This window comes from Etheostoma cragini, chromosome 1 (genome assembly GCF_013103735.1).
Source record: "Etheostoma cragini isolate CJK2018 chromosome 1, CSU_Ecrag_1.0, whole genome shotgun sequence".
Taxonomy (NCBI): Eukaryota; Metazoa; Chordata; class Actinopteri; order Perciformes; family Percidae; genus Etheostoma; species Etheostoma cragini.
In genome coordinates this window covers 20,037,532-20,052,021 of record NC_048407.1, presented here as the reverse complement: position 1 = coordinate 20,052,021, position 14,490 = coordinate 20,037,532, and the positions used below count along the sequence as shown (strand labels likewise).

General features: G+C 39.6%; 1 protein-coding gene across 4 annotated transcripts in view; it reads left to right on the top strand.

Moving 5' to 3' along the window:
- Positions 1-13,677, top strand: part of rnf111 (ring finger protein 111) — a 32,233-nt gene extending 18,556 nt beyond the window's left edge. For 3 of the 4 annotated variants that reach the window (XM_034870474.1, XM_034870464.1, XM_034870481.1), the window contains 12 exons: positions 20-171; positions 1,565-1,759; positions 2,832-3,208; positions 4,004-4,256; positions 5,782-6,145; positions 6,251-6,376; positions 6,533-6,650; positions 7,938-8,018; positions 8,583-8,678; positions 8,947-9,033; positions 9,463-9,566; positions 12,161-13,677. In XM_034870474.1, coding sequence (XP_034726365.1) covers positions 20-171; positions 1,565-1,759; positions 2,832-3,208; positions 4,004-4,256; positions 5,782-6,145; positions 6,251-6,376; positions 6,533-6,650; positions 7,938-8,018; positions 8,583-8,678; positions 8,947-9,033; positions 9,463-9,566; positions 12,161-12,278 — 2,071 coding nt within the window. In that variant the 3' untranslated portion in view covers positions 12,279-13,677. The remainder of the gene's footprint in view (positions 1-19; positions 172-1,564; positions 1,760-2,831; positions 3,209-4,003; positions 4,257-5,781; positions 6,146-6,250; positions 6,377-6,532; positions 6,651-7,937; positions 8,019-8,582; positions 8,679-8,946; positions 9,034-9,462; positions 9,567-12,160) is intronic. The other variant, XM_034870490.1, reaches the window with a different exon arrangement.
- The last annotated feature ends 813 nt before the right edge of the window (positions 13,678-14,490 follow it).

The window sequence follows — 14,490 nt, the reverse complement described above, 5'->3', positions numbered from 1 at the left end:
TTTTTCTTTATTTGTACAGGTCACGGTCAGTGGGTCTTAGCAGGATTTGGGCTAGTAGTTGCTCCCAGAATCGTCTCCAGGAGCCACGTGGACGTCACAGAATATCCACTGTCATCCAACCACTGCGTCAGAATGCTGGGGAGGTGGTGGACCTCACTGTCGATGAAGATGGTAAGAATAAACATATGCTAAAACTATGTCACGCTATGTCAGGGTCCGCCTTGTTCAGTTTAAGATTAACTGAAAAAATATTATTTTAAAATGATTATTATTCCATTTAACTACTTCTAAATTGTTTAGACTTGGATTAGGAGACACACCAAATTGTTGGAAATGTAAGATGGAGGACGACCGATTGTCCCATGTCCTATTGTCCTGTGATGAGGTCCAGGAGTTTTTGGACAAGGATATATGATAACATTTGTTGGACTGCGGGGACCATATTTCCATTCAGCTCAAGATCATTTGTTCTGGGATATGGGTCAATTTTTAGAGGGATAGATGAGCAGACAAGAAGTTTGGTCCAAACTAGTTTAGTGATAGCCAGACAGATTCTTCTGAGAGTAGAGGGGTACAATTATCAATCCAAAAATAGGCTTGTGAGATGACGAGAGTAGTAGCATTTGAAAAATTCTCATATAAACAGTTTGCAAGATTAAGGGTTTACACAAAAAATGGGGAAAATACCTTAGCCCCTAAAATGCCATGCCAAAGACGGAGCAATCATAAAATATAGTTTTACAAATGTGGGAAGCCCTTTGCAAAAATAATATTTAAAATTGTTATAATTGTATTATGCTTTAATATTAACTCTAATGTGCATCAATTAACCACTCTGTGATAAGCCACTAACATTAACCACCTTGTACTTTTTTTCTGTAAAAGGGCCCTGCTTCATAACATTAGACATTTGTGTGACTCTTTATTAGCCCACGCCCATGATATATAGTAAAATGGTAGAGCACAAAGTATAAATGCCTTTGCATTTCTTAGGAGAATGAGGGGAAATTAATTTGTGAATATGAAAAGCAGATGTAGTGCACACTCTGTAATGCTAATAAGGTCTGCTCCTCTCGGCTGCTAAGCCTCTGCAGATACACACATGCTACAGTTCACACTGGGGCTATTTCTTCCAGACAGATTTAGATTTTAGATTGTGACATAATTTGTGAAAATCATGTCTATTAATCTACAAATAATAATAAATATAATAAAATAAATTCATAGTTTGGTCAACTATTATTGTAAATATGTATTATAATATGTATTGTATGTATTTGAAAACTAACTTAGCATAAAAGACATTTCATTAATAGCAGGATGGTTTCACAAACAAAATGCACATATATACTGTACATATAGACCAATCTCCTTTTAGATTTAGATTTAATTATGAAATATTTATAAATTAAATATTTTTGTATCAGAAATTCTCATTTCTGTCAGTAACTCAAGAAATGTCAATCAAGTTGTTTTGTCAAGGAGTTGTCTGCTCTTTTATTTCTCTCCTTTTTAAATGATCTCCCTCTGAGCACTGTTGTCATGAGTCCTTCTTCTTCCACAGATCTCTCAGTTGTGCCAACAACCTCTAGCAGCATTCACCCTCAAACAGTCAGGTCGTCTTCTTCATCATCTTCCCATCATGCCTCTACCTCAGAGCTCAATGATGCCCCTGGCACTTCCACTAGCTGCCGAGGCTCAATACCTGAAAGTATGCACACACAGAGGCCAAGTGGCTCTACTCGCAACGCCACAGAGGGTAAGCCAGGACATGGCAGGTTGAAACCAGCTGCTGTAGATCATATCATTTTGTATCTTTTGCTGAGAAGCAGCTTGGGTTCAAAATGACTTCTTTTAGGCTGCTGATATATTTGATATACTCTCTGATATACTTAAAGGAATACGTCACCGTTTGTTGAAATATGGTTATTCACCATCTCCTCTATATCTATATACGTGGGCAAACCATTTTTGTCTCAGTGCATGCATTGTCTTAGTCCGGCAGCGCCGCCGCTAACTTAGCGTAGTGAATGGAATCATGTGTTGCCGGTTAGCATGTCATGAGTAAAAGTGACCCAAAAAAACAAACAAGTAATTATTTCTTGTGGCCTGCATATTCACAATGGGTACAAATAGTAATGTTGATGAAGATTAGACGACTCTCTCCTCCTGTCGTTCAGTTATCAAAGCACTCAGCTCCTCTTCTGAAAACTGGTTCGTAGAGGTATGCTTCTAGATCTTGACTGTCTGAGAAGTCATCCTCTTTGTCGCTCACAAAATCCGCATTGTTCACCGCCTTTCACTGCCTACTGTAGGAAATATAGCCAGCTAATATTCATGCCGGTATGTTGACGGAAGTTGTTTTTTTTAGGTGCTGTGTGATATCTCTGTGCCCAAGTAGCAGTGCTTTGACTGTAGCCTTCTTCCACCCAATATAGTTCCAACTTAGTATCTGCCTAGGAAATCATCTAGTCTTAATCTGCAATGCTATGTGTACTCGTTGTAAATTTGCAGGCTAAAAGAAGTAATTAGGTTTTGTTCTTGATGTAGTTGAGTCCCTTTTACTCACAACATGCTAACCGGCAACATAGGATTCCATTCACTACAGTAAGCTAAGCTAGCGGTGGTGAGACACGCACTGAAACAAAAATGAGTTTGCCCACCTATATACTGTACACATGGAGGAGACGGTGAATATCCCTTTTTCATCAAACGATGGCGCATTCCTTCACATTCTATGTCATGTAGTCATTTTTCTCCATTTTCTTTGCCCTTTAAAATGCTAACCTGCTGTATCATCATACATTTTTCATCTATCTTACTCCTATCAGATGACAGCAGACCAGGTTTGTCAGGTACAGGAGAAAACGCAGGCACGGCAATGCCCAGACTCCCATCCTGCTGTCAGCAGCACTCCCCATGTGGGGGCCCTTCCCCCGGTCACCTGTCCCTGAGCCACTCCCATTCAAGCTGCTTGCAAGCGTCGTCCTCTCAGCAGACCAGTGGCTCTCAGCACGGTCACAGTCACGGCAACGCTCACCACTTCATCCACCATGTCCATCACCCAGCACCACAGCCCCCGGGCACCCTGCCCTTTCAAGAGCCGAGCTGCCCCATGGAGCGACCCAGTGCTCTGCCCGCATCCTGCACTGGAGTCAGCAGCAGCAGCAACAGTAGTAGTAGCAACACAGCCCACTACCACGACCAGGTATGCCCATGCTGCATTCAATAGTTTTTTTAAATAATTGCTGTTTTTGCTGTCTACTTTACTGTGGTATCCTTGGCCACCAAATTAATTAAACGTAAACTTTTAGTTTAGTATAGTGTGGGCTTGTGACTGGAAGGTTGCTGGTCCAATCTCTGGACTGCTGGGTCAAATCTTGGTGAGGAAAGTAAAATCAAGGACCTTAACCCCCAACTGCTCAGATCCAACTGTGTGCTTTACTGGACAGCTTCAATTTGTGAATGTGTGTAACTGGAAACTTGAAAAGGCCGTTCCTGAGAACGGTTCTGGTTTTGAGGCAAATATTAAGATCAATAATTAGTGTTGAAAGCGCAACAAAATGAATCTAGGACAAGTAGTAATTAAGTTATTGCATTGTGTCTCACTTCAAGTATGAAAGCTTAAATTGTCTTGCGGCCATGATTTTATACTGTGCTAACTTCCTCCTATACTTTGTCAAAGCTTCACTATGCATCATCCTCCCCTCCACCCCCTCAGTTAGTGAAGGTCATGGTCCGGCATTCATCGTCACTAATGATGATGCACGCTGTATCTTGAAAGAGCATTTAGCTTGAGATTGAGGGACACCGAATACACAAAGGTCCCTCCTATTTATTTTTTAGACTCAGAAAGAGAAATGCAACAGTGAAAAGACTATTTCATTGTACATGGTATACTGTATGGCTTGAATTCTGTATGGCTTGTGCATGACTCATTTAGCATTCCACAGTAGAAATTTGTCCCTCTTCTTTTTATAACATCTCCGCCTTCTTTCCACAGCAAACTCTGCCAGTAGACCTGAGCAACAGCAGTGTTCGGAGCGGAGGAAACAATGGGGCCAGTTTCCATGGCAGTACCTCGGCCTTTGACCCGTGCTGCCCAGGCTCCACCTCACGGCCTCCTGCCTACGTTTCCCAGGCCACCCCTGGGCCCAGCCAGCCAGCTGTGGTGGACTCGTTCAGCTCCTCCATGGTGGCTCAGCCACAACCACAAACACAACCCCAGCCCTGCAGACATTACATGCACCCCTCCTGTGAGTATAGCACCTTTTTTAAAGTCCAACTAAAATCACATTTAGTCATCCCTTTTTGTAGTAAAAGATAATGTCAACGTGTTTATTAAATGTATTGTTTTCTGTTTAAAACGTGTGGCTCTTGTGTTGTGTAAGAGCTAGATAAAACACTGATATTTCTGCTTTATCAAGATTTGATTGCCTGCATTGAAACAAGGTCTCGATCAATTACAAGACTGGACGGTATTCCGTTAAATGCAAGCAAAAAAATATAAAATATAAAATTTCTCCATTTGGATTTCTGTTTTTTACCTCAAAGGAGAACAAAGGAACAGTCATTTAAAGAGCAGACATGTATGAGGTAGCAGACAAATACAATGCAACTTAATTTCAGTTGGACTTTCAAGTGTCTGCTACTGCATTTAAAAAAAATTCACTCATGTGCAGTGTTGTCGTACTTGTGAAAATTGGCAGACAGCTGCACTTCTAAAACCTAATGCTAATAGTAATTAACAGAGCCTGGTGGTTAATGTGCCAAGTGCTGTGGGAACTGTACCAGCAAGCAGAAGTAGTTAATTGCTCATTCTACTCAGAATAGCTCAGTATGGAGATTAAAGCAGTGTGACTAGCTTCTCTGGAGGCGATGTAGTAAGAGAGTTAGTTGCTGCTGGTGCCCACGTTCACCTCTCTCCTGCCTGCCTCTCCTCCTCATTGTACTGCTGCTTGGACAAGTAGCAAGGAAGTCTGCATCAAAAGGAAGCTAAAACAAAAGAATAAATAAATAAATGTTAAGTGGATGACTCAGTCGTGAACTCAGATCGTTTGTCTTTGCCAGAGAACAGAGAAGGTTTGTGTCGTCAACAACAACAACATAAAATGCTACAAAGGCATCATCTTTAACACGATGAGCCGAGATGTTTGTCTGCTAGTATAAAGTACAAATGTAGAACTCTGTGGTTTTTGTAGTTAAGTAAACAAGAATCTGTCTGGTGACCTTATTATTAAATATATCTAATATTAATGATAACAAATCCCACTAAATTAGCAACACCAAAAAACAATCTGATCCTATTAGCAAGTATATCCTGTGTAGCCAAAGCCTGATGTAGCTTAATCCTCGGTGCTGTAGAGCTCCATTGTTAGCTCTAAAACATCACACTTGGCACAAGACAAAAAGAGGGAGCTGTGTATCCAGAAATTACTAACTTACATGTTTCTTTATTACATTGAACTTGGGCACTGCAATGCACCTTTCTGCTGCGGTAAAGACTCACTAAGGCCTTTTTTTTTTTTTAAATGAAAGTAAATGTATGTGTGTATGTGTGTATCTTATCTACAATATGCATTCCTTCAGTAAGAATTAATAGACTTGGAGCTGAGTGCCGCAGACAGGTTGGAAAAGTGTTGCGAGAGACTCACACATTGTTGGATTTGGTCTTTCCATGGCATTTGTTAACAATAACAAAAACATAGAGCATCCTTTAGAATTTAAAGATGTTTTCCTTTTTTTATGTAAATTTTTCCTTTTCTTTTTCCTTCAACCTAGATGGCTCTCTAGCACGCTCACTGCATCATCAGCCCTCCTCTGCCTGTCCTCATTCCCATGGGAACCCCCAGCTTACACCTCAGCCCCCTCCACAAGGCGATTATGTCCTTCCCCACACTGTCACCTTTCATCCGCCGCTGGCGTCTCACCCCTCTAGCCACGCCGTGCCCCCTGCCCCTCCCCCTCCTCTGTCTACCCACCACCTCTCTGGTTCAAGTGCCCCACTTGCCCAGCACCTGCCTACGGATCACCAGTCCCTGCCGCACCATATGCCGGCGCTGGGGGCGTCTGTGCAGAGGCTCCATCAACACGAGATGCTGCAGAGGATGGAGGTCCAGAGGCGCAGAATGATGCAGCACCCGACGTGAGTACCTCCATCACCCAGCTGGTGTTATTCTCATCCTGAGTATTCATTTTAGCATAAAAGATACAACTCCAGCCGTGAACCTGTATTCTCCTTTCCGTGCAGACGAGCGCATGAGCGTCCACCTCCACACCCCCACAGAATGCACCCCAACTACGGCCACGGACACCACATCCATGTGCCACAAACTATGTCTTCCCACCCTCGCCAGCCTGAGCAGAGAACAGCATGGTCAGTATCCGAGGCATGAGGTTTGGCAGATGTCTGGTTTCAGTTTAATGTCAGCTTAATGTAATTGTAAGGTTCCTTGGTGTTACGTTCAGATCGTGATCATGTGAAGGTTTTGATGCAATGATGACCGTTCACTTCTTATGTGTTTGTCAACAGGGAGCTTGGCATTGAGGCTGGAGTGACTGTGGCACCGTACCCTTCAGGGCACCTGCACTCCCACCTGCCCCACTACCACCCTCCCCCCAGACTGCACCACTTCCCCATCCCCTTCATGGTGAGGGAACCTCTCGGCACACATGCATACATTAGCATAAATGGGAAAGAATTACTTTTAAATGAAGTCTGATTAATGGTGTAGGCCCCTTATTTATAACATCAGTTATTTCAAGGATGGTTTAGTGAACCGCATGAATAATGTATTAGCAATTAATAGTATCTTATCAGGCATTTCAATTGCAAACTCAACAAATCCGCAAGCTTTGAGACAGATCCTGCGCAAATATAGACAACAGTTTTCTGATGTTTTTTTTTCTTGGTCCCCCTCAAACATCCAAACATTAGTTGACTTCTTCAACCAGTTCTCCTCTGTAGCATCAATGCAGTACAGTCAGGATGCTGTTTTGCAAATGCTTTGAGCAGAGCCACAGTTCCTAACAGCATGCATGCTCAGAATTAGAGGGTAGAAAAGTAGAACCTAAGGATATGCAAGGGAATTTTTGATAAGTCTAGGCAGAGTTCATTAATTTTACTTTGCGTACATCCATGACCTTCATCATTACATATTTGCCACATAAACACATTCAAAGGGCCTCTCTAATTTCCTTTAAAAAAAAATTATCTTGTTAAAACTCAACTTAAGTTTAATTTTAGAACTGCCATTGCCACTTACACAGGTTATAGTTAATATGATGATGATCTATATTTCTATATGCGAAAAGAGTCAATCATAACGATGTACCTACAAAGAGTTAACGTTCCAATCTGCAGCTCCTCTCAGCTTTACAGAGCTTTATATTAAGCTTTGACTTGTTAAGCTGTCTAACCCTCAACTTTACTGTTTTGATTCTAAGGCTGTACTCGACTCAGACTTTTGTCAGTCAAATCATTTTCCACCTTCCAAATAGACTATCAAGCAACGCTTTATATAGCTGCCAGATATTGGAACAGGGTTTGGCGGGATGTTCAGGGTGACAAAAATGTTCACTTAATATTGTAAACAAGTCAAGTTAGTTAACTAATACGCAGTAACTACACTACCGACGGATTCAAAATGTTCAACAACTCTTTTTTTTTTGCCCACACTAGATATGAAATAAAAGATAGAAACTATATTGTAATAATTTGCTGTGGGCTGTAAATTCACTACTTCTAAGCAGAAGGCAGAAGATAAGTTTAGTTATCTTGGAGCTGCCTGGGCAAGACTTCCACTGTTCTTCTTCCAGGAAGCTCCCTCCCTTTCTCACTCAAAGAAGTGTATTTGTTGATTAAACAGACATGCTCAGATTAGTAAAATAAAAATGTTTCCAAAGTTAAACAAAATGTTTTCTTCTGTCCCCCACAGCACACTGGCATATCTGAAGTGACCTATCCGCACATTCGGTACATCTCATCTAGAATGACTGGCTTTGGAAGAACCTATGAGGTGAGGCCTGTTTTTTTTATTTTACAGTTGCTAAATTAGTTTTTATCAGTCCAGTTTCATTCATCACTGCCATCATTAACATTAACTTTATAACTGCTTGACTCATCACCGCTAGAGTTAACGCACCCCCCCCCCAAAAAAAAAGTTAAGAATCAAGGTTTCTATCAAATCGTGGGTAAAAAATCGTGAACCGATCGAGCCAAAGTCTGGTGCATCGTTACAATCGCCCTGTTTTCAAGATACACAGTCCACAGCTGTCATAGGGAAAGTAGGATATAATGCTGTAGTGGAAGTGCATATTTAATTGAACTTAAAAAAACAATTAAATAGTTTTTCATTCAGAACACAAGACAAAGTAAGAGTTTACTGGCACAACGTAATGTGCAAACACAACATTGTTTTGTGATCAAAATTTGATTAATTAGACAGCTCTAACTCAAGGTTGTTTAACGCCAGGCAGCTGTCACTTCAAATCGCAGATCAAATCGCCAATCGATGGTAATGTTGGGGGTTTGATCCACATGTTGATTCTCATAGCGCGTTGTTTATTCTGCATCCACTCAGGACTTGCTGCATTTAGAGGAAAGATTGGGGACTGTGAACCGAGGAGCCTCTCAGGGAACCATAGAGAGGTGCACGTACCCACACAAGTACAAAAAGGTGAGGATTTATGAATGTGTGTGTAGGTATGTGTATATTGTTTATTGAATTCCGCAGATACTGTAAATGGTCGTGCATGTCTGTTACAGTTTATTCTGGGGCAGAGTGCACAGTGGTCTTTTGTGCTCATTTCAAACGTCTGATGTTTAGCCAAATACTGTAGTGTGTTTTCGATTGCAGCTGTGAAGACAATGATGAGGAAAAGTTACCTTAGAAGTTTTCTAAATGTATCGAAACAAGCAATCTAACACCCTGCCACCCAATACAGAAGGTGTTGGAGAGAGACATTGACCAACAGTTAACCCCTGAAGCTTGGGCATCTATTGGGAAAAATATGCACGCAACCCCAGAATCGGTGAGAAATAATGAACAAATCAATTTGGAAACATGTCTCTGCTCACATGTACAGTAGATGTTAGTATTAGTCTTGGGGGCCAGGGAATTCGGCTCTAGAGTAACTTGATTTGGATAATTTTCATTTGTTTAGCATAGAGACTATGTAGAAAGTTCTTTCTGTTTTCAAGACAAAATGACCATTCTCTCTGTCCCCAAAGGAATTTTTTAATGTTTTCTGTTGAAATGTTTGTACTAAATATTGTTACCTCTTTATAGGCAATATTATGTCTTTAAATAAACTTAATATGTACTTGTTACCAAAGTGTTTAATTTGAGCAGTTTTAACGTGTTAAACAGAGAGTGGATTGATAGGATATTATGTAATGAAGCAGCTACCGGTCTATGCTGCATATAAAAAATTATGTTTCCAAATGTTTCTCACAAACAGAGAAAGCTGCATGGTAAGCAGGATGAAGATGAGGGGGCAGATGAAGACACAGAAGAAAAATGCACCATCTGTCTGTCAATACTGGAGGAGGGGGAGGACGTCAGGTAAATAGCTCCCCTCCTGGGTGTTGATGCTGTTTGTTGCTTACAGTTTTGGGTGTGTTCAATTATGCTTTCAGGGGTGTGACAAGTGGGATGGCAGGTGTAGTTGTTCCATTTTGCCACTGTCTCTCTCTTGAGATATATATTATTTTAAACCCCAAGGTAGAGTAATCAACAGAAAACCCCAGAGTGCCTTAAATATTACCGGCCTAATGGAACTGTGTTTTTGGCACTCACTCAGGTTTTTTTGAAAGGATTTCCTGCCCTCTGTTGGTAAAAAAGGAAACCATTCTAATTCAGAATAATTATTTTTTTCTTTTTTTTTAAACATTTTAAAAGTTTTAAAAGGAAAAAGAATAAAGGTAAAAAAAAGAAAGAAGAGGTTTTGCTAAATTATTTACAATCACCGATAAAAAAAATAGGACTGGATGCGCTCAACTCAAGTAGATACTTAGAAAGCTTTGGAGGCTGGGTCTTGGATCCTAAATGTGAATAATCATAAATAAAGCTACTAGGACAGCACTCCAATTTGATTGAATGTATTGCCACATAATGGACGTTTCGGGCAGCGCTCCTTCCCAGCGTGTGCACAGGCAATTACAAACAATACTCCATACACAGGTGGGTTTAACTATACAACCAATACTGCACAGGTGGAGTATATCATCTGCAACTATCCTATATATCCTATAACTAACTAAAATGTCATAAAATCCAAGTAAAACTACATTATCAGGCCAAAGAAACCAACCAGAAAAATAAAGTAAACTTAAACATGGACACAAACACTTTGAGTTTTTATTTTATTTAATTTTTTATAGAACTAGAACAAACATAACATCGTCACTCCAGAGGCGTGGGGTCTGTACTATGAATCAGGGTCAACATGCCCTGGATTTATTTTAATTACCCGGCTTCACTAACCCTAACAACCACGGTCCCACGCATGCTGTGTCTTGTAAGAACGTTGACACCATTATCAGCCGAATATTGATTGGTCGGTAGGCAATACTTTCACACCAGTTAATCTCTAATCTCCAATATAACCTGCTCCCTGCCAGGTTAGGCGTTCAGTATAAGTTACCACGGTGATTCAACCCGGTAACAAGTGATCCGCCATCAGGATACACAAAACCCTGGGTGAACCTGAAGTTACCTTGTCGTTGCAAATCTTGCTTCAAAATACTGGCCTCTGGAGATGGCTCTATGCCTACAATTACTTCCTGTCAGACACTAAAGCAATGCAGAGATTAAACAATAAACATCCTTGCTAATTCAACAGTTGTCCAATCATCCATTTTGTGTCTTTATGTAGCTACAGTATGTATATCCAAAGCACTATATATGGCCCCAACTAAAACTACTGTAAAAATTAAACTAAATCTATAAAGACAAAACCTTTTTTGAAGAATGAGCACACAAAGACTGCTCTGAAAACTATCAAAAATTTACTAAATTGAAATTAAGACTCATATCCAGACACGGAATGAAGAAAATAAAAAACTAATGGAAAAACCTTTAAATTGAAAAAAAAAAAAATATGAATGAACTTCAAAGAGTTTGAAATGAAAAGACAGTTAAAGCAATTCAGGTTTTTAACTCTCTTTTTATTGTCCCAACATAATACAAATTACATGGACATATTAACAGGTAAGACACAAACTTGGCTTCACATGTGACTCTGCCCCTGACCTTGATGTCAGCACCAGACTTGGGTGCGATGGGTGAATTTATTACCCTTAATCATAGAGTAACAGTTTATGCAGGTAGGACAAGGAACATTTCCACTAGGGATCTAAGACAGAAAATGAGTAGGTCTTATATGTAAATATGACTTCACTAAGTGATCTCTTAAGTCAGACCACCTCTTACGAAAAATATCTCAGCAGACTTTGAAATGAGCTAGCAATTTGAGGGTCACTTTTCAATATGTGCCAGTGCTTACACACTATTTGTTTAACTGGCTTTGAAATAGGACTGTAAGTGGATATGAATGCAAGGCCCTGAGAAGAGGTGTCTCTAGACCTAGGTTTGAGTAAGTAACTGCTGAACTTACATAGTACATTATTGAGATAATTGTCCAGTAATTCCTACCCATATCACCTCACTCTGAAGTGATCACACATCGCTTTGGCTTGTGACTCAAAAGATTCATCAGAACTGCACATGTGTCTAATCCTCAGTACCTGACTGCACAGCAGCAATAAATCTATATACCTACAATAACTTTTAATGAAGTTAGAATAAAAATGAAAATCTTTAAATAATTTGGGTCACAAATATATATATATTTTTTTGTTACAGAAGTGTAACTAAAAAAAAAAGCGAGTAGTGTATTTTATTGGGGGCTGTTTTCAGCCGTGGATTTTGTGCTGTAGTGAGTATTTACAGCAGCAGGACAGAGATTGATCAAAATAAACCACAGTGCCAATCGTCATGATAATGAAGGAACATGTCACCCAATGTAATGTTGGGGCACACTGGTATGTTTTTTTAATACTTTCTGGACAAAAATGGAGCTCACATGTATCAGTCTTTGGCTCATCTCAATCAGTTAATTGTTGGTTTGAATCTTTGCCTCTGTGTCCCTCCACCAGGCGCCTACCATGTATGCACCTCTTCCATCAGCTGTGTGTGGACCAGTGGCTCCTCACCAATAAGAAGTGCCCCATCTGCAGAGTGGACATTGAGGCGCAGCTGTCTGCCGAGAGTTGATGCTGTTTTTGTTTTTTTTAAACAACCCCTTTTGTTGGAAATTTATTTTGAGATCATATTAATTTTCTCTTCAGTACTGCAGTCAACCAAAGATGGCATGAATTACCTGCGCAGCTCTACTTTGAGAAAATAAAAAAACACCTGACAAAAAAGCATTGAGCCTAGAGTGCCAGCTATCGCATATTACTACGGCTAGAATTCTCCATTAAGGGTTTAAGATTTTATTGTATTTATAAAGCTTTTATGTAGCTTTTGATTGTTTCCTCAAGTGTCATTTTTTGTTTTGTTTCTCTGCATGTTTCCTTGCAATGCATTTCTTTGCACATATAATGTGGGCTTAACACAGCCTAACAACTCGCAGGTGAGGAAAGCTGCTCTAGTAAAGATGCATTTCTGTAAACCTAATGCCTTGCTTTACTAGAATGTGACCCTCCAGTTAAAAAAAAACAAAACATTGCAGGATTCATTTTACCAATCATCGTATTGATTAGTTTAGAAGATGTGGATGTAGTGAAATATGTTTTTTAAGTAAATCAAGACATTCCTAACTAGGGAAATATGTTAACAGATCAGCTGCTGTATTAGTGCACACCCAGTATTTCTAGAGTGGAAATAAACTCCAATGTTCACCTCACCTCCCAGAATATGCACATGCTTTGCTACGAATCCACCTCCCTCCAGCACCTTCATTTGACTAATAACACCGTTAGCACCATCATCTGATGTATTTTAGAGAACAAGAAAAAGAATGTCACCTCCCTCTCTTGACTGTTCTTTCTAAACTGAACGATTGTTGGGACCTGCTGTGAATCCTTTCTTCATTTTGTTGTGGGAGGCGGCTCATGATGGTAAACCTGGCTTCTGTAAGATGATCTCAGGTCTACACGTTTGTAAGACATTTCACGTGAGCCTGCAACCTGGGATCATTTTGTCAATTCGATACCGACAGTGGCATTTGTGTGTGTGTGTGTGTGTGCGTGTGTGTGTTCAGAGGGAAATACACAGCTCAATTTGGGATAAATATTTACTGTTTGTTCTCACACTTCAAACCATTTTATCCACCCTCCCTTTTGTCTCTCTGTAGTTGAGCAGCAGTGTCCATTTTGGCTGCTGCAGAAAGAAAAACACTAATACTGTTGACTAACTCACTCGCATATACTTGCACAAGAGAGAAAAAGGTAGGAGAATAGTAGTGAATATGACAGTGCACTAAGGCCATGTATTTCCACTCTGATGGATATTTAAAAAGGAAAATAAAAAAAATATTTTGAATTGAGTGTTGAAATGCAGTACTTAAAGCAGGTATCCATGCATTCATTGACTTAACAGGCACCAGGATCATATTCTGTGGGATTTATATTAGTTTTAAAAAATATTAATAAACTTGGATAACTCTTAATTGAGTCCTTTCCTTGGTGTCCTCTTTGAAAACCAGATGTTTGAGGAAATGTTGGGTTCTTGATGAAACATTTCAAGAAATGTACATGTACGTCTTAAAAGATCAAATATGTCAAATACCGACTATAGTTTAAAGATAGCGTAATCTTTAGAACAAGCTTGTTGCAGTAAGTTTTAAGAGTTAATATTTATTTTACTTTGGTTGAAATGATTATTGATTTGGAAACTTAATTTCATATGTTGGCACTAATGCTAATTTCTTTTCCAAATATACAGGATTATAAATTCCTCTTTTAGTTAAGTGGAAGTTTTCATCACCACGGCCAGTCCTTTTCCCTTTGCAGCACAGGTTTCTATTGTCCTCCAGTTGTTTCCAGTTTTTTCATTCCTTGTGTTATTTAGGGTCTTGAAGAAAAAAACCTTCAGTGATTTACTAGAAAAAGCAAAGATTGAAAGGAAAAGCACAGCTGTGTTAGAAATGTTATTTTTTCTGCTCTCCTCTAATCATCACACAACCCCTTAAATTTATTTTGGGGACCCTTGTGGGTGTCATAAATACTAAATTTAGTCTAAAAATGAATTTGTTTTCCCCATAAACAAACTGTCACCCAAATAAGTACGTTAAAAATGATTATTAAATAATTACAAGCTCTAGATTTTTATACATGGTGCCTTTATTGACTTTTGGTTTATTTTGATGATTAGTTTCTCCCCCTTATCAATAGATAAAGCACCTATAGTAGAATATTTGTGTTGGACCAAAGCCCTGATTTTGAACCAGGGGAAAAGGATGATCTTCTTTATACACCAGGTT